Source organism: Notolepis coatsorum, assembly GCF_963971535.1.
Source record: "Notolepis coatsorum genome assembly, chromosome: 1".
NCBI classification, from domain to species: domain Eukaryota; kingdom Metazoa; phylum Chordata; class Actinopteri; order Aulopiformes; family Paralepididae; genus Notolepis; species Notolepis coatsorum.
Window position 1 is genome coordinate 81,321,136 of NC_140165.1, and position 18,636 is coordinate 81,339,771.

The 18,636-nt window shown below is 40.4% G+C and overlaps 1 protein-coding gene across 3 annotated transcripts in view; it reads left to right on the forward strand.

The window, feature by feature from the left end:
- Positions 1 to 18,636, forward strand: part of ppp2r3c (protein phosphatase 2, regulatory subunit B'', gamma) — a 59,763-nt gene that overhangs the window by 10,692 nt on the left and 30,435 nt on the right. For 2 of the 3 annotated variants that reach the window (XM_084316144.1, XM_084316143.1), the window contains 4 exons: positions 171 to 303; positions 6,700 to 6,755; positions 8,357 to 8,432; positions 11,427 to 11,563. In XM_084316144.1, the coding sequence (XP_084172270.1) occupies positions 171 to 303; positions 6,700 to 6,755; positions 8,357 to 8,432; positions 11,427 to 11,563 (402 nt within the window). The remainder of the gene's footprint in view (positions 1 to 170; positions 304 to 6,699; positions 6,756 to 8,356; positions 8,433 to 11,426; positions 11,564 to 18,636) is intronic. The other variant, XM_084316145.1, reaches the window with a different exon arrangement.

Consider the following 18,636-nt stretch of genomic DNA (forward strand, 5'->3'; position numbering starts at 1 on the left):
GAAGCCAGGTTTTCCTGTGCCTCCCCTTTTCAATAGCAAGGCTGTGCTCACTCTCTCTGTCTCTGTCTCTCTCTGTCTCTCTCTCTCTCTCTCTCTCTCTCTCTCTCTCTCTCTCTCTCTCTCTCTCTCTCTCTCTCTCTCTCTCTCTCTCTCTCTCTCTCTCTCTCTAGGACCTAGAGAACTATATTCTAGAGCTGATCCCCACGCTGCCTCAGTTGGATGGTCTAGAGAAGTCATTCTATTCCTTCTACGTCTGCACTGCCGTCCGCAAGTTCTTCTTCTTCCTCGACCCCCTCCGCACAGGTGAGACGCAGCACTGCTCTAAACGCATTGTTTTAATCACCGGTGAGACGCAGCGCTGCTCTAAACGCATTGTTTTAATCACCGGTGAGACGTAGCGCTGCTCTAAACGCATTGTTTTAATTACCGGTGAGACGCAGCGCTGCTCTAAACGCACACATATTTATTGTTTTAATCACCAGTGAGACGCAGCGCTGCTCTAAACGCTAGGGATGGGTACCTTTCACATTAAATCGATACCGGTACCCAACGGTACCTTTTTTCGGTACTTTAGTCTCAAATTCTTTTATTTACCTACCTCAGTCGTAAAAAAATAAAATCCAAACTTCAAATAACTACAATTTCGACCGTTTTCGGCTTGCCATTGCTCCGACTGCTTTGTTGTTGAATCAAGTCAAATCCTAGGTAAGCATATATTGTGCGTGTGAACGTTGACATGAAAAGAAAAAAGGTAAAAAAATAAATAATAATAAATAATAAATAAAAGTACCGAATTCGGTACCCATCCCTACTAAACGCACACAACTATTTATTGTTTTAATCACCGCTGAGACGCAGCGCTGCTCTAAACGCACACAACTATTTATTGTTTTAATCACCGCTGAGAGACGGTGCTTAATTAAATGTATTAGTAGTGTGTATTTGTAGTGTGGCATTGTGTGGGAAAGGTATTTTCCAGCTACCAGTAAGGAGTCTAACAGGAGTTTAAGTGTAAAGGTTTTTGATTTGATTTGATTGAAGTTTATTTCAAATATGCAACATAACAAACAAACATCAACTACATATATAGCCTTACGCCGTTCAAATAATAAATATATATATAAAAAAAAAAAAATTCAAACTCAATATATATATATATTTTACATATTTGAAAAGGAGTGGGAAGAAGCATACACTTATTTAATCCCACCCCTATTTACTCATCAGAACATACTATATTGTATTGACTAATAATTCATACATTACTAGACTTATATTGAAAAATTAACAATACATTTTTTAATAATACCTTATTATTAATATTTGCCAAACTGTATGTTAACCCTTTCACTGCCACATGACAGAAGGTTAAAGGTGAGAACAGAGTTGTTGCTATCAGGGAGCAAAGATACAGTAGTTAGTAAGTTTGTCCCAAATCCAACCAGAGGGAGGAAATGGAACCCAAGGCGGCAGGACGGGAAGCAGAGTCAGCTCTTAGGCAAACAGACATTGTAGGTACAGTAAGGTGCAACAAGGCAGCAAGGGGGGGGGGGTCAGGGAGGCCAGCTTGGAGTAAAGCAGGTCACACAGAAAGGAGGAAGCTGGTAGTGGAGCAGGTACGGTGACAAGAGGAAGTAGTGAGGTGTACCGAGGCTGTGGTCCAGGCTAAGAGGAAGTAGTGAGGTGTACTGTGGTCCAGGCTAAGAGGAAGTAGTGAGGTGTATAAAGACTGTGGTCCAGGCTAAGAGGAAGTAGTGAGGTGTACTGTGGTCCAGGCTAAGAGGAAGCAGTGAGGTGTATAAAGGCTGTGGTCCAGGCTAAGAGGAAGCAGTGAGGTGTATAAAGGCTGTGGTCCAGGCTAAGAGGAAGCAGTGAGGTGTATAGAGGCTGTGGTCCAGGCTAAGAGGAAGTAGTGAGGTGTAGGGCTGACCTTCAAAGCTTTTTTTGGCAATCGAAGCTTCGGGGCCGAGCTTCGATTTTAATTCGAAGCTTCGATTTTTTTTTCTTTTTTTTAATTATTATTATTATTATAAATTTTTTTTTTGTCTTATGTTGTGGGACTTGTACAGCACCTTGGTAAACTTTGTTGTTTTTAAATGTGCTCTATAAATAAAGTGGATTGGATTAATGAATTAAGTAGCCCCTTTCGTGACTGTGACGCAGCCAACAAGGTTTCACTCGGCTGTGTGATTTAATTCAAGGTGGATCGCTGTTGTCGTTTGAACAACTTCAGATTTCATGGGAACTACCAATCTCCCAAATCAAGAATGTTTAAGATGAATGAAGTAAGATTTTGATTATTTGAAATATGGCCTGTGTAGACTAAACTATGCACAGAATTATGTCAGTCTACAACACTGAAATGCATGTTATGGATATGAAGCACTCAGGAATGTTTTGTTTAGTAGCAGGATAAAAGTGTATACATTTAACAAAATCATTTATTATTGCACTTTTGATTTACTGTTGTAGTGAAATGCAGCAGGAATGCTGCTTTGTGTTTGTGTTATTAGTGTTATCTGAACACTACAAAAGTAAACAAGTAAAGTGCAAGTAAAGTAAAGTGCAATACTACATGCCTCCCATTGACCCTTTATCAAACTGGCATGACATTCACCCTCGCCTCACAGTGGGTCAATAATGGTTATAATAATAATAATAATAATAATAATAATAATAATAATAATAATAATAATAATAATAATAATAATAATAATAATAATGGTCCCCTCTCTACACCTCTCCATCATCTCCCCCCCCTCTCTACATCTCTTCATCATCTCTTCCCCCCTCTCTACACCTCTTCATCATCTCCTTCCCCCCCTCTACACCTCTTCATCATCTCCTCCCCCCCTGTCTTTAATGAGACACTTGTGGTCTCTCCATTTGGCGCACAATAGCAGGAATGTCAACTTCAATGTTTGTGCATGCAATCTGCATCAGATGAAATAATGTTTCATCCGACAGCCTGTTTCTCTACTTTGACTTGATGTGCTTCATGTTTGAGAAATTGCTCTCACATATGTATGTGCTCCCAAACATACTGGCCATAGAGAGGGCAAAGTCCCTGAGGAGTGGGAAGCGGGGCTCAGGTAGCAGTTTCCAAAACGAAATTCCCCTCTCATTTCTCTTTGCTTGAAAAAAAGGATCTGACTGTAGCTCGCACAGTTCAAGCTGCAACGGTGGGGGCTGCTCTGACACCGTAGCGGTGAGGGGGCCGGCAAACAGCGCTATCCGTGACTGCATGCCGTTGAAATCTTCAAACCGATCATTGAATTGCATTTGCAGTGTTTCAATGTCGCTCCTGTACTTTCCGACGGCTCAGCCATTGGATTTCTGTGTGTAGCTGCAAGTCGCCATAATCAGTGTCCATCTCTTCCAAAAAGGAGACAAACTTTCTATGGTTTAGTGACCTGTTGCCTCCACGAATTAGATTGGTAACCTTGGTAACCAAATCCATAACATGGCTGTAGTAGTCAAGCTTCTTGGCACAGAGAGCCTCCTATATCAGATGAAAAAAAAGAAAAACGATTTAACGACTCTCGCATATAATTTGACTACACTCGACTCGCATTGGTCATTATAGTGACCCACAATAGATGGAAATTATGTTAGCGAATTTACCTGATGTATAATGCAGTGCAGCATTGGACACTCAACGCCACTCTGCCATAGAAGCCCGGCGAATCCTGTGTGTTTTCCTTTCATTGCCGGTGCTCCATCGGTAACAACAGCCGACAGTTTATCAAAACCCCCATATTGCTGCACGGCACTTTCAACAGCGTTTCATATGTCCACACTAGGGCTGACCCCTATTAGTCAAATAGTCGACTAATCGATCGAAAGGAGCCATAGTCGACTGCCAACTCTTCTTAGTCGAATACAATACAAAAAAATACAAAAAATAAAAAAATATTCTAATTTTTTTTTTTTTTATTTTTTTTGGCCTGGGGCCGCATGGAACGTCGGTGAGGGCCGCATGCGGCCCGCGGGCCGCCAGTTGCCCCTCCCTGGTCTACAAGGTCCGGATTCTACATGGTCCGGCAATGTAGACCTTGTAGACTCCACTACAGACCAATTATCAGTGAATGTTCATGCATTTTTAAGAAGGGCTACTTCCACAAAAAAACAAAGAACTCACCAAAACATCTCAGTAGCACCTTATCTAAATGTTCTATTTCATATATGGAGATTCATATTTATTTATGTATTGCATGCATTTCTACATTTTATTTCCCATTTTGTTTATTCATCCCAGTATCTTTCTTTCTTATGTGTGGAATTCTACAAGGCATGTAGGTGTATATGTGTTTGAGGATGATATCCTTCAAACAGGCAATAGTGATGATATAATTTGGGCAGTGCTGAGCTGGGTTACTTTCCTCCAGTGTATTTGTCCCCCGGCCCCACCCAATGGCCCCATGCACACACACACACACACACACACACACACAAATCGAAGTAAATTTCTTTTTTTAAAATTGTTTAATTTATTTTTCTTTTTTTTTTACTTAGATTTTTTTTTAATGTTCGAAGCTTGTGCCATCGAACGAAGCTTCGAAGTATTTAAGACAGCCCTAGTGAGGTGTACTGTGGTCCAGGCTAAGAGGAAGCAGTGAGGTGTACTGTGGTCCAGGCTAAGAGGAAGTAGTGAGGTGTATAGAGGCTGTGGTCCAGGCTAAGAGGAAGTAGTGAGGTGTATAGAGGCTGTGGTTAGGGCTGCACGATTTTGGGAAATAATCTAATTGCGATTATTCTGACAGATATTGCGATTGCGATTTGCGATGCGATTATAACATATTTTAATTTTTTTTACAAGAAGCATGTTGCTGCTTTCTGTAGTCGGGTCCCAACTGCAAAATTACTGTATTACCCTGTATTATACACTTTTACTATCATGTAGACTATTCTGCTTTGTGTTTACATGTGATGTATTGTATACATGCACATTTATTATGTTCTTGTGTGATGTATCGCACATTTTATTGCTGTGTGATGTATTGCAAATGTTATTGCTGTCATCTTGGCCAGGTCTACCTTGCAAAGGAGATCTTGTATCTCAATGGGACTTCCTGGTTAAAAAAAAAATAAAAATAAAAAATTAATTGCAGGCTTGGCGATTTGATAATTGCATCATTCCAAATCGCGATTTCGATTAAAAAACGATTAATCGTGCAGCCCTAGCTGTGGTCCAGGCTAAGAGGAAGTAGTGAGGTGTATAGAGGCTGTGGTCCAGGCTAAGAGGAAGCAGTGAGGTGTATAGAGGCTGTGGTCCAGGCTAAGAGGAAGCAGTGAGGTGTACTGTGGTCCAGGCTAAGAGGAAGTAGTGAGGTGTACTGTGGTCCAGGCTAAGAGGAAGCAGTGAGGTGTATAAAGGCTGTGGTCCAGGCTAAGAGGAAGCAGTGAGGTGTACTGTGGTCCAGGCTAAGAGGAAGCAGTGAGGTGTATAAAGGCTGTGGTCCAGGCTAAGAGGAAGCAGTGAGGTGTACTGTGGTCCAGGCTAAGAGGAAGTAGTGAGGTGTATAAAGGCTGTGGTCCAGGCTAAGAGGAAGTAGTGAGGTGTATAAAGGCTGTGGTCCAGGCTAAGAGGAAGCAGTGAGGTGTACTGTGGTCCAGGCTAAGAGGAAGTAGTGAGGTGTACTGTGGTCCAGGCTAAGAGGAAGCAGTGAGGTGTATAAAGGCTGTGGTCCAGGCTAAGACGAAGTAGTGAGGTGTATAAAGGCTGTGGTCCAGGCTAAGAGGAAGTAGTGAGGTGTACTGTGGTCCAGGCTAAGCAGGGACAGTGGCTGAACTGGGGAAGTGTAGAGAAGAGGAAGATTAGCTGGAAGGACCTGAGGAGTCTGGAGGAAGATGGTATAAAGTTCCTAATAGGAGCTACTCACTGTATGATGTGCTGCCAATGCCATCACCACAGAACCTTAACCCTTTCACTGCCATCACCACCCATCACTGTGTTCAGAGACGGCAATGTTGAGGCATATTATGTCAGGCTGTGAGTCTGTCTCAAGGCCGGTATACATGGAGACGTAACCAGGCTTTTGAAGAGCTTAGCGGCAGGAGTTGAAAGTAGACGAGTACATGTGCATTCAGGATGTAATGGCGGGTGCAGCCATTCAATTCGTCCATGAGGGAGAGAAATGCAGAGGTAGGTTTCTAGGCAGGCATGAGTCAGGCCACCTAAATGGAGCTACTGATTGGGAGATGCAGGTAGGTCTGGAAAGAACCTGTTGTTCCATGAGAGATAGTCAGCACTAACCTGAGGCCTGACCTAGTATTATGGTCTGTTAGTCAGCGGTTAGTTCATTTTATAGAATTGACCGTGTCTTGGGAGGATTCAGTGGAGGAGGCGTACGAAAGAAAAAAGCTGAGATATGCAGACTTTGCAGCAGAAACTGAACAGTGAGGATGGCAAGCTAGGGTTTATCTGGTAGAAGTAGGATGCAGATGATTTATGGGACAATCGACTTTATCATTACAGTTGTTCAAAAACTAGATTCTTCATAATCTGCAGAAAGTGTTGGAATATTATATCTTCAAAACAGTAGTTTCATTCATGTAGCGCTAAAAAAATTATTTGATTTACCTAGGAGTAACATGACTGTGTGTAAATATGTGTGTGTGTGTGTGTGTGTGTGTGTGTGTGTGTGTGTGTGTGTGTGTGTGTGTGTGTGTGTGTGTGTGTGTGTGTGTCTGTTTCAGGGAAGATTAAGATTCAGGACATCTTGGCTTGCAGTTTTCTAGATGATCTACTGGAGGTTTGTTACCTGAACTGTATGTATTATATTTATCACTGAATCTCAGTACTAGTACTGTATGTATTATATTTATCACTGAATATCAGCTAACTCCTCCCTGATACCATTAGCCATCAGCTAACTTAGCCATCAGCTAACTCCTTCCTGATACCATTAGCTAGGGCTGGGCGATATGGAAAAAAATCATATCGCGATAACGATATGATAATTTTATTTTATTTCTCGATATCGATAATTATCGAATTGTTATAAGTATAAAAAAAAAAAAAAAAAAAAAATTATTTTTTTTTAACAACAGATGTATGTTTATTTTGCAGCAATTCTTTGTCATTGCCGCCATCTTTAGTGTTACATCCCCTCACACTCCAGTTCTCAGGCTGCAGCTGGTTTAAAAGCTAAAGTAAACCGGCTTCTCTGCTGGCTGTGGCTCCAGAGGAGTTGAACAGTTCTGGCTCTGCTAGTTTATTTTCGATCTTTTGGCGCTTTTTTGGTGGACAAACCACCACACATGTGCACTGTGACTCGTGACTGGAGTCTAGTTCTGCTAGCACACATAGCCTACTGTGTACAGACGGTTTCAAAATGTATTTTAAATTAGAAAGCAAACAAAATAAATGGACAAGAGAAAAAGAAATCTGAATTTGATCAGTATTGTCATTTGGACAAGCAAAGCCATTACTTTAAGTTGCAGGCAAGAAAGACAAGTCTGTCCACTGTCTCTGGTTTTAAAACTGCCCTGTTGCAGGTAAAAAAAAAAAAAAACGATTTTTCGATTTTTATTTTATTTCGATATTCGATATCGATTATTAAAATATATCGCGATATTTATCGTTATCGTTATATCGCCCAGCCCTACCATTAGCCATCAGCTAACTCCTCCCTGATACCATTAGCCACCAGCTAACTCCTTCCTGATACCATTAGCCATCAGCTAACTCCTCCCTGATACCATTAGCCATCAGCTAACTCCTCCCTGATACCATTAGCCATCAGCTAACTCCTTCCTGATACCATTAGCCATCAGCTAACTCCTTCCTGATACCATTAGCCATCAGCTAACTCCTCCCTGATACCATTAGCCATCAGCTAACCTCCTTGATACCATTAGCCATCAGCTAACTCCTTCCTGATACCATTAGCCATCAGCTAACTCCTCCCTGATACCATTAGCCATCAGCTAACTCCTTCCTGATACCATTAACCATCAGCTAACTCCTTCCTGATACCATTAACCATCAGCTAACTCCCTCCTGATACCATTAGCCATTAGCTAACTCCTTCCTGATACCATTAGCCATCAGCTAACTCCTCCCTGACACCATTAGCCATCAGCTAACTCCTCCCTGATACCATTAGCCATCAGCTAACTCCTTCCTGATGCCATCAGCTAACTCCTTCCTGATACCATTAGCCATCAGCTAACTCCTTCCTTCCTAACTTCCTTCCTTCTGTCTCTCTCTTATCGGTATTTTCTCTTCTCTGTCTCTCTCTCTGTCTCTCTCGCTCTCTCTCTGTCTCTCTCGCTCTCTCTCTGTCTCTCTCTCTCTCTCTCTCTCTCTCTCTGTCTCTCTTTCTGTCTGTCTCTCGCTCTCTCTCTCTAGTTAAGGGATGAGGAGTTGTCTAAAGAGAGTCAAGAGTCAAACTGGTTTTCAGCTCCGTCTGCTTTGAGAGTCTATGGTAAGTGTGTGTCTTTGTCTCTCTTCTCTCTCTATGTTTCTCTCTCTCTGTCTATCTGTCTCTGTCTCTCTTTTTCTCTCTCTCTTCTCTGTCTCTCTCCTGTTTCTCTCTTATCTCTATCTCTCTCTGTCTCTCTCTGTCTCTTCTCTGTCTCTCTCTCTCTCTGTATATCTATCTCTCTATCTCTGTCTCTCTCTCTTCTCTGTCTTTTCTCTTCTGTCTTTTTCTCTCTCTTCTCTGTATCTCTCTCTTATCTCTCTATCTCTCTCTGCCTGTCTCTCTCTGTCTCTTCGCTGTCTCTCTCTCTTCTCTTCTCTGTCATTCTCTCTCTGTCCCTCTCTCTGTCTCTCTCTGTCCCTCTCTTTCTCTCTGTCCCTCTCTCTCTTCTCTGTCCCTATAGTGTAGTGTTAGTTTGCTGTGTGTTTGGTCTTCTTCTGGCGTGTGTCTTTAGACCTGCAGCTCCGTTGAGGCAAGCCAGGCCAACGTTTCGTCGTCCAGTTCCATCAGACCGCGTTCTCCATACGGTGGCCGGTGTTTGGGGCAACTGGTGATTATATGTTCCACAGTCTGTGCAGGGGCTCCACACTTGCATGAGGCACTGTCCTTGAGGCCCCACCTCTTCATTGAGGCGCTGTAGCGTCCGACGCCGGTCCTTAGGCGGTTGAGGGTTGTCCACTGCTTCCGGGGCAAGTCCTGACCAGGGACGTCCAGAGGGTCATTGATGTAGAGGTGCAGCCTGGATGGTTCTGCTGACCTCCACTGGTCCCTCCATCTCGTCCTGACCCAGGAGGCCTTGGAAGTGTCAGATGGTGTTGTGTGGAGTAGCCTGTAGGCTTACATGGAAAAGGGGCGCCGTGACTTTAGGCGCACACGTCGTGGTGTCTCTGTGGTGGTATTGTGAAGGAGGTGGGATGCACTGATCTGTGCCTTGCGGGAAAGGACCAGTGTGGCTGCTTCTCGTCTGATGGTAGCCGGGATGTGTTTGGTGTGTACAGGGTTAAGTGGGGAGTTTGTTTGTTTGGCAGTCGGCCAGGTTGTGCTGCTGGTTGGCGTGAGACGCCAGTATGGATTTTTCCAGACTTGGTAGGAAACATGGTGTCAAAAGATCTGCTCCTAATGTATCCGTAGAGGACTGCAGCTTGGCAGTGGCTGAAGTTGTTGGGCACAAAAGTGTTAAATCTGCTGCGAAAATTAACGGTAGTGTTGTGATTTTTCTGGATTGTGAGGAGAAGGTGAACGCTGTGGTAGAATCCGGAGTCAGTATCGACGATGCGTTCATTGCCGTGGCGCCTCTCTCCACACCAGGCAGAAGGATTAACATATCTAACATTCCACCGTTCATAAGTGACAATCTATTAATAAGTCAACTTACACGACATGGGAGTATAATTTCCCCGATAAGGAAAATGTCGTTGGGATGTAAATCTCCGCTGTTGAGGCATGTTGTCTCACATAGACGCCAGGTTTTAATGATTCTCGAGAACAGCGGAGAAGAGCTTGATTTGGTTTTCAAATTAAGAGCTGATGATTTTGATTATGTCGTTTTTGTGAACTCTGGAAACTCAAAGTGTTTCAAGTGTGGAGAGGAAGGACATATAGTGCGCGATTGTCCGAGGGGAGAGGCGAGAGGTGCACAATCTCAGCCCCAGGAGGAACACAGCGCTGCGCGCAGTGCAGGTACAGAAGAGGGAGGAGTGTGGCAGCGTAGAGCTGCGGGCAGCGCAGGTACGGAAGAGGGAGGGGTGAGAGACGCTGCTCCTCCCTCAACCAGTGGCGAGGTAACAGGGGAGAACAGAGGTGGTTTGGTCCCCCCAACACCGCGTCAGAGATAAGGAAAATATGACAAGTGACAGTGAAATAATAGGAAAAAAGCCGAATGTGGTAGATAATGTAAACAGCCAGACAGTGGATGACGTGATGGGAAGTAGTGATGGAGGGGTGGGGGGAAATGTACTTGTATCATTTGAAAAGGAAAAATAAAGTGGCAACAGTGGCTCTCAAAGGAGGAGTGACAAGTTTGGTCAAAGAGAGTCAGGAGGATGTAGAAGGCACAATTTTCTCTAAGTCCAGCATGGGCGAGGACGAGGAGGGCACAAGTTGTGAGGAAAATGAGTTTCCCAATGATTCTCAAGTGTCTGATTCGCAACAGAGAAAACGTTATGCAGTCAGGCAGATACAAAAGTTCCTGCACACAACAAAAAACATGAAGAATGTCAAAGTTGGAGATTATTTTTAAGATAAGGAGATGTTTATTTTTTTTTTAAACTTTGGCCATTCCGCTGGCTCTTTTTTGCGTTTATCGCATTTACTCTGGTCAAGAATGACCGACAGAAACAGGCTGAAGGGGTACAGATGGGGGGGAAGACACTCTGGGAAAGGCACGGCTGCAGTCCGGGATTCGAACTCGCTAAACCCCAGATCCGTGACGAGCACGGTTGTCCCCGGCGCCGAAATAGCGCTCGAGGTACGCGGTGAGCTACTGGAGCTCCCCTAGGAGGAGATGTTTATTATTTCAGCAAGAACTCAAATGAGGATGAAGAACAATGGGGGGTACACTTCCCAGGAAGTTTTTAGACTGAGGAACATTGTACAAAAGCTCAATAAAACGGGACCCTTCTTGGGTTGCTCATATGTTGTTCTTGCTGAGATGTATGTGTTGAATGGAAATATGGAAACTTTTTTGTTTGGGTGGAGCTTCAATGAAGTTTTTTGTTGTGTTGCAGAAGGTTGTATTTTAGCCCTTTTTTTTACGTGAGATCTCATGTGGATTTAAGTATGATGGGGACACATGTTGTCTGATGTAATGTGTAGTTATTTAATTGTATTGACACACACATTGTAATGAGAATTATGTAAATAAATGTTTTTTCTAAAATCAAAAATAAAATCTCTCTCTCTCTGTCTGTCTCTCTCTCTCTCTCTCTCTCTCTCTCTCTCTCTCTCTCTCTCTCTCTCTCTCTCTCTCTCTCTCTCTCTCTCTCTCTCTCTCTCTAGGTCAGTATCTGAACCTTGATAAGGACCATAACGGGATGCTGAGTAAAGAGGAGTTGTCTGGTTACGGCACGGCCACGCTCACCTCCGTCTTCCTGGACCGAGTGTTCCAGGAGTGTCTCACCTACGACGGAGAGATGGTACTGATTACTACTAGTACTGCTGTTTTACTACTACTGTTTTACTACTACTACTGTTTTACTGCTACTACTGTTTTACTACTACTGCTGTTTTACTACTACTACTGTTTTACTGCTACTACTGTTTTACTACTACTGTTTTACTGCTACTACTGTTTTACTACTACTACTGTTTTACTGCTACTACTGTTTTACTGCTACTACTGTTTTACTGCTACTACTGTTTTACTACTACTACTACTACTGTTTTACTACTACTACTGTTTTACTACTACTACTGTTTTACTGCTACTACTGTTTTACTACTACTACTGTTTTACTACTACTACTACTACTACTGTTTTTACTACTACTGCTGTTTTACTGCTACTACTGTTTTACTGCTACTACTGTTTTACTGCTACTGCTGTTTTTACTACTACTACTGTTTTACTACTACTACTGTTTTACTACTGTTTTACTACTACTACTGTTTTACTACTACTACTGTTTTACTGCTACTACTGTTTTACTGCTACTACTGTTTTACTACTACTACTGTTTTACTACTACTACTGTTTTTACTACTACTGCTACTACTGTTTTACTGCTACTACTGTTTTACTACTACTGTTTTACTACTACTGCTACTACTGTTTTACTACTACTGCTACTACTGTTTTACTACTACTGCTACTACTACTGTTTTTACTACTACTGCTACTAATGTTTTACTACTACTGCTACTACTGTTTTACTACTACTGCTACTACTGTTTTACTACTACTACTACTACTACTACTACTGTTTTTACTACTGCTACTACTACTACTGTTTTACTGCTACTGCTACTACTACTACTGCTACTACTGTTTTTACTACTGCTACTACTACTACTACTACTACTACTACTACTACTGTTTTACTGCTACTGCTACTACTGTTTTACTACTACTACTACTGCTACTACAGTTTTTACTACTACTGCTACTACTGTTTTACTACTACTGCTGTTTTTACAACTACTGCTGCTACTACTGTTTTTTACTACTACTGCTACTACTGTTTTACTACTGCTACTACTGTTTTTAGTACTACTACTGCTACTACTGTTTTTACTACTACTGCTGCTACTACTGTTTTACTACTACTGTTACTACTACTACTACTACTACTGCTACTACTGTTTTTACTACTACTGCTGCTACTACTGTTTTTACTACTACTACTGCTACTACTGTTTTTACTACTACTGCTGCTACTACTGTTTTTACTACTACTGCTACTACTGTTTTTACTACTACTACTGCTACTACTGTTTTTACTACTACTACTGCTACTACTGTTTTTACTACTACTACTGCTACTACTGTTTTTACTACTACTGCTACTACTGTTTTTACTACTACTGCTACTGCTACTGTTTTACTACTGCTACTACTGTTTTACTACTACTGCTACTACTACTGCTACTACTGTTTTTACTACTACTGCTACTAATGTATTACTACTACTACTGCTACTACTGTTTTTACTACTACTGCTACTACTGTTTTACTACTACTGCTACTAATGTATTACTACTACTGCTACTACTGTTTTACTACTACTACTACTACTGTTTTACTACTACTACTACTACTACTACTACTACTGCTACTACTGTTTTTACTACTGCTACTACTACTACTACTGTTTTACTGCTACTGCTACTAGGGATGCCCCGATCGATCGGCCACCGATCGTTATCGGCCGATACTCAGTATAAATATGCAATCTGTGAATTCCGATAATTAGTCATATTCGCCGATAGCGGAAACCGATCAAGCGAAGCTCTCACTCGCTGTCTGTCTCAGACACACACGACCTGCAAACTGCCGCTGCTCCTCCTCCCTAGCCCCGCCCGCCCCGTGTAGAGTTTGTAAACAAAGAGGTGCGGCTCCTCTGCTCGAGTCTGTAGTGCACTGCATTCGACCTGCGCTAACGTTAGCTACCTAGCTATCGTTACTGTTTAAACAAAATTACCCAGTCAACTATTCACGTTTAGTAGGCATTGTCTAACGGTATTTAGCCGGCTAGCTACCGATAGCTCCTGATATCAACAAATGATCCAGAAAGTCTAGTAGTTCATGTTCATACCTCAGTTAGCTTGCGTTAGCTGACGTTCGTTTACTGTTCAAAACGAAATGTCCCATTGAACTAAAGTTCTGTCTTAACGTCATCTAGCCGGCTAGCAGTAGCTACAGATAGCTCTTGATATCAATGTCTTATAACATTGATTTAATGCGTATTCGAGCTGAGGGCTTGCTGAATGTGAAACGACCAAAGCACTTAACGTTACCAATGGGGTCCCGCTGCAGCGCCGGAGAATCCTTTTGAGCTGGGCTACTAGAGTACACACAGACAGTGGAGCTGTTTGCAGATAGTGAGCATTTTGACTTGTTGCGTGGTGGCGATGTCTCGCAGTCGCAGATAATACAAGTACAAGTCTAATTATATAATATATATATTTTATAAAAAAAAAAAAAAAAAACGTATATAAAATAATTTTTAATTTCTTTTTAATCAAAAACAATCGGTATCGGATCGGTATCGGCCGATATGGATCACGACGATCGGTGATCGGTATCGGTGGCAAAAAACGTGATCGGGGCATCCCTAACTGCTACTACTGTTTTACTACTACTACTACTGTATTACTACTACTACTGTTTTACTGCTACTACTGTTTTACTACTACTACTGTTTTTACTACTACTGCTGTTTTACTGCTACTACTGTTTTACTGCTACTACTGTTTTACTGCTACTGCTGTTTTTACTACTACTACTGTTTTACTACTACTACTGTTTTACTACTGTTTTACTACTACTACTGTTTTACTACTACTACTGTTTTACTGCTACTACTGTTTTACTGCTACTACTGTTTTACTACTACTACTGTTTTACTACTACTACTGTTTTACTACTACTACTCTTTTACTGCTACTACTGTTTTACTGCTACTACTGTTTTACTACTACTACTGTTTTACTGCTACTACTACTGTTTTTACTACTACTGCTACTACTGTTTTACTGCTACTACTGTTTTACTACTACTGTTTTACTACTACTGCTACTACTACTGTTTTTACTACTACTGCTACTAATGTTTTACTACTACTGCTACTACTGTTTTACTACTACTGCTACTACTGTTTTACTACTACTACTACTACTACTACTACTACTACTACTACTACTACTGTTTTTACTACTGCTACTACTACTACTGTTTTACTGCTACTGCTACTACTACTACTGCTACTACTGTTTTTACTACTACTACTACTACTACTACTACTACTACTGTTTTACTGCTACTGCTACTACTGTTTTACTACTACTACTACTACTGCTACTACAGTTTTTACTACTACTGCTACTACTGTTTTACTACTACTGCTGTTTTTACTACTACTGCTGCTACTACTGTTTTTTACTACTACTGCTACTACTGTTTTACTACTACTACTGCTGCTACTGTTTTTAGTACTACTACTGCTACTACTGTTTTTACTACTACTGCTGCTACTACTGTTTTTACTACTACTGCTACTACTGTTTTACTACTACTGTTACTACTGTTTTTACTACTACTACTACTGCTACTACTGTTTTTACTACTACTGCTACTACAGTTTTTACTACTACTGCTACTACTGTTTTACTACTACTACTGCTACTACAGTTTTTACTACTACTGCTACTACTGTTTTACTACTACTGCTGTTTTTACTACTACTGCTGCTACTACTGTTTTACTACTACTACTGCTACTACAGTTTTTACTACTACTGCTACTACTGTTTTACTACTACTGCTGTTTTTACTACTACTGCTGCTACTACTGTTTTTTACTACTACTGCTACTACTGTTTTACTACTACTGTTACTACTGTTTTACTACTACTGCTGTTTTTACTACTACTACTGCTACTACAGTTTTTACTACTACTGCTACTACTGTTTTACTACTACTGCTGTTTTTACTACTACTACTGCTACTACAGTTTTTACTACTACTGCTACTACTGTTTTACTACTACTGCTGTTTTTACTACTACTGCTGCTGCTACTGTTTTTAGTACTACTACTGCTACTACTGTTTTTACTACTACTGCTGCTACTACTGTTTTACTACTACTGTTACTACTGTTTTTACTACTACTACTACTGCTACTACTGTTTTTACTACTACTGCTGCTACTACTGTTTTTACTACTACTGCTGCTACTACTGTTTTTACTACTACTACTGCTACTACTGTTTTTACTACTACTACTGCTACTACTGTTTTTACTACTACTGCTACTACTGTTTTTACTACTACTGCTACTACTACTGTTTTACTACTGCTACTACTGTTTTACTACTACTGCTACTACTACTGCTACTACTGTTTTTACTACTACTGCTACTAATGTATTACTACTACTGCTACTACTGTTTTTACTACTACTGCTACTACTGTTTTACAACTACTGCTACTACTGTTTTACTACTACTACTACTACTACTACTACTGTTTTACTACTACTACTACTGCTACTACTGTTTTTACTACTGCTACTACTACTACTACTGTTTTACTGCTACTGCTACTACTGTTTTACTACTACTACTACTGTATTACTACTACTACTGTTTTACTGCTACTACTGTTTTACTACTACTACTGTTTTACTACTACTACTGTTTTTACTACTACTGCTGTTTTACTGCTACTACTGTTTTACTGCTACTACTGTTTTACTGCTACTGCTGTTTTTACTACTACTACTGTTTTACTACTACTACTGTTTTACTACTACTACTGTTTTACTACTACTACTGTTTTACTACTACTACTCTTTTACTGCTACTACTGTTTTACTGCTACTACTGTTTTACTACTACTACTGCTACTACTGTTTTTACTACTACTGCTACTACTGTTTTTACTACTACTGCTACTACTACTGTTTTACTACTGCTACTACTGTTTTACTACTACTGCTACTACTACTGCTACTACTGTTTTTACTACTACTGCTACTAATGTATTACTACTACTGCTACTACTGTTTTTACTACTACTGCTGCTACTACTGTTTTTACTACTACTACTGCTACTACTGTTTTTACTACTACTACTGCTACTACTGTTTTTACTACTACTACTACTGCTACTACTGTTTTTACTACTACTACTGCTACTACTGTTTTTACTACTACTGCTACTACTGTTTTTACTACTACTGCTACTACTACTGTTTTACTACTGCTACTACTGTTTTACTACTACTGCTACTACTACTGCTACTACTGTTTTTACTACTACTGCTACTAATGTATTACTACTACTGCTACTACTGTTTTTACTACTACTGCTACTACTGTTTTACTACTACTGCTACTACTGTTTTACTACTACTACTACTACTGTTTTACTACTACTACTACTACTACTACTACTACTACTACTGCTACTACTGTTTTTACTACTGCTACTACTACTACTACTGTTTTACTGCTACTGCTACTACTGTTTTACTACTACTACTACTACTACTGTATTACTACTACTACTGTTTTACTGCTACTACTGTTTTACTACTACTACTGTTTTACTACTACTGTTTTTACTACTACTGCTGTTTTACTGCTACTACTGTTTTACTGCTACTACTGTTTTACTGCTACTGCTGTTTTTACTACTACTACTGTTTTACTACTACTACTGTTTTACTACTGTTTTACTACTACTACTGTTTTACTACTACTACTGTTTTACTGCTACTACTGTTTTACTGCTACTACTGTTTTACTACTACTACTGTTTTACTACTACTACTGTTTTACTACTACTACTCTTTTACTGCTACTACTGTTTTACTCCTACTACTGTTTTACTACTACTACTGTTTTACTGCTACTACTACTGTTTTTACTACTACTGCTACTACTGTTTTACTGCTACTACTGTTTTACTACTACTGTTTTACTACTACTGCTACTACTGTTTTACTACTACTGCTACTACTGTTTTACTACTACTGCTACTACTACTGCTACTACTGTTTTTACTACTACTGCTACTAATGTTTTACTACTACTGCTACTACTGTTTTACTACTACTGCTACTACTGTTTTACTACTACTACTACTACTACTACTACTACTACTACTACTACTGTTTTTACTACTGCTACTACTACTACTGTTTTACTGCTACTGCTACTACTACTACTGCTACTACTGTTTTTACTACTGCTACTACTACTACTACTACTGTTTTACTGCTACTGCTACTACTGTTTTACTACTACTACTACTACTACTGCTACTACAGTTTTTACTACTACTGCTACTACTGTTTTACTACTACTGCTGTTTTTACTACTACTGCTGCTACTACTGTTTTTTACTACTACTGCTACTACTGTTTTACTACTACTACTGCTGCTACTGTTTTTAGTACTACTACTGCTACTACTGTTTTTACTACTACTGCTGCTACTACTGTTTTTACTACTACTGCTACTACTGTTATACTACTATTGTTACTACTGTTTTTACTACTACTACTAGAGTTGTTCCGATACCGATACCAGTATCGGAAAAGCCGCCGATACTGGCTAAAATGCTGGTATCGGTATCGGTGAATGAATGAATGAATGAAAACTTTATTTAACAGATTGCAGAATGGGTACAATACAGTACGGCTCAATACATACAATTGTTAAGGGGATGCAGACCTGAGAAAGACGTTTGTCTTGTTTCCATCAGGGTCCCCCATTTTCAATTCATATAGACATTTATGACATACACAACATACATGACATTTATGGCATAGGGACATATAGGTATTTAGTACTGATACATTTGTGACATAAACGGTATTCAAATATACAGTAGTTACCCCTAGATCCTGACAGAGTATATACATATGATGGGGAGGGTGAGTACCCTCTAATGCTGCGCTCCGATACCATATGACGTAATTTATCAACAACACTGTGGTCTGTTGAGTAAGCATTATAAAACAAACGTGTGCTTAATCGATTA